Source organism: Cyprinodon variegatus, unplaced genomic scaffold (genome assembly GCF_000732505.1).
Source record: "Cyprinodon variegatus isolate N-32 unplaced genomic scaffold, C_variegatus-1.0 Scaffold1974, whole genome shotgun sequence".
Classification (NCBI taxonomy): Eukaryota; Metazoa; Chordata; class Actinopteri; order Cyprinodontiformes; family Cyprinodontidae; genus Cyprinodon; species Cyprinodon variegatus.
This window is the reverse complement of record NW_015152427.1, coordinates 18833-19981: the sequence shown is the minus strand read 5'-3', so window position 1 is coordinate 19981 and position 1149 is coordinate 18833. Positions and strand designations below refer to the sequence as shown.

The 1149-nt window shown below is 46.0% G+C and overlaps 1 protein-coding gene across 1 annotated transcript in view; it reads right to left on the bottom strand.

Annotated features, from left to right (window-relative positions):
• Positions 1 to 1149, bottom strand: part of LOC107104950 (zinc finger protein 497-like) — a 12882-nt gene that overhangs the window by 3435 nt on the left and 8298 nt on the right. Inside the window, exon 8 of the mRNA XM_015405064.1 lies at positions 920 to 1055. Within this exon, the coding sequence (XP_015260550.1) occupies positions 920 to 1055 (136 nt within the window). The remainder of the gene's footprint in view (positions 1 to 919; positions 1056 to 1149) is intronic.

The following is a 1149-nucleotide window of genomic DNA, read 5'->3' as shown; positions in this document are numbered from 1 at the left end:
AGCGGCGGATGAAGAGACGGCGAGTTTGGAGGTAGAGAACAAACCGATGTTGGATGATTATTCCTGCTGCACCTAGTTTGACCACCAGAGGTCAGTCTCGTTTTGTTTGACATTTTTGTTTTCACTTCCTTTTTTTCCCATAGATATACCTGAAACCGTTACAGTTGTTGGTGAAAAGGCAGGATGCTTCTATTAAGTGATTTCCCTCCCATTCTGAGCTGTCAGCGGGCAAAGCGATCAGTAGAATAGAATTTTAAAACTTTATTTTCAATTTAAGTCATTGTTTTGATTTTATTCTCTGTATTTCTACGGTGGTCGATGTTTGCTTGTTGCTAAACTAGTTGTTGAAGAGCATCAATAAAGAAACCATCTGTGTTTTGAATGGGCGGCATAATTACTATTTAAGACCCACCACGAAAAAAAATGATGTTTGGTCAGAAACGTGTGAGATAGATGCTGATTGTCAGATTTAATTATTAAATTAGGCTTTAATGTCTGCATGTTTCGCTCCTCTGGCCGTAAGCTGGAGCGGAGGATGTGGAATCTGGGGGTTAGTCTTTCTTCTGATTGGTCATACAGTGGAGCTCTGATTGGTTCTAAAGTTTACAAACCACTGGTACTTTGTAATTGAATTTATAATTGTTAATTGAGCAGGAATACTTTGGCGAATCTTGTTCTATGCATGCGTGATTCACACGTGTGTTTTTGTGAAAATTGAAACTGATCTGGACCCAAAACATCTGAAAGATAAAGATCTGCTTTCAGAGACCCGATCCAGTCCTCGTTCCCTCGGTTCCTTGCCTCTGTCCTGCCTGGTGGGTCAGAGGAAGGTTAAAGACCTCCATTTAGTCGGATCTGGACCAGAGGCGGGGAAACGGGTCGGAACGAAGACCGGATCGAGCCGGAACCAAAGCAGTACCGGAGCGCTCCGGCTCCAAACGCTCCTCCTCCCCGTCGGAGTTGATCAAACCGCTGACATCCTCTCCCTCGCATCCGTTTCCTCCCTGGTCGCCATGGTTACCAGCAGTAGGTCCTTCTTGAGAGGTGGGGGGGCGCTGGGGGGGCAGAGGAAACACATCGATCAACTCCAATCGGGCCAGAACCCTCGGTGCCTGCTAGCGAGTGGTTCCGGGTCAAAGAGCAGAACTT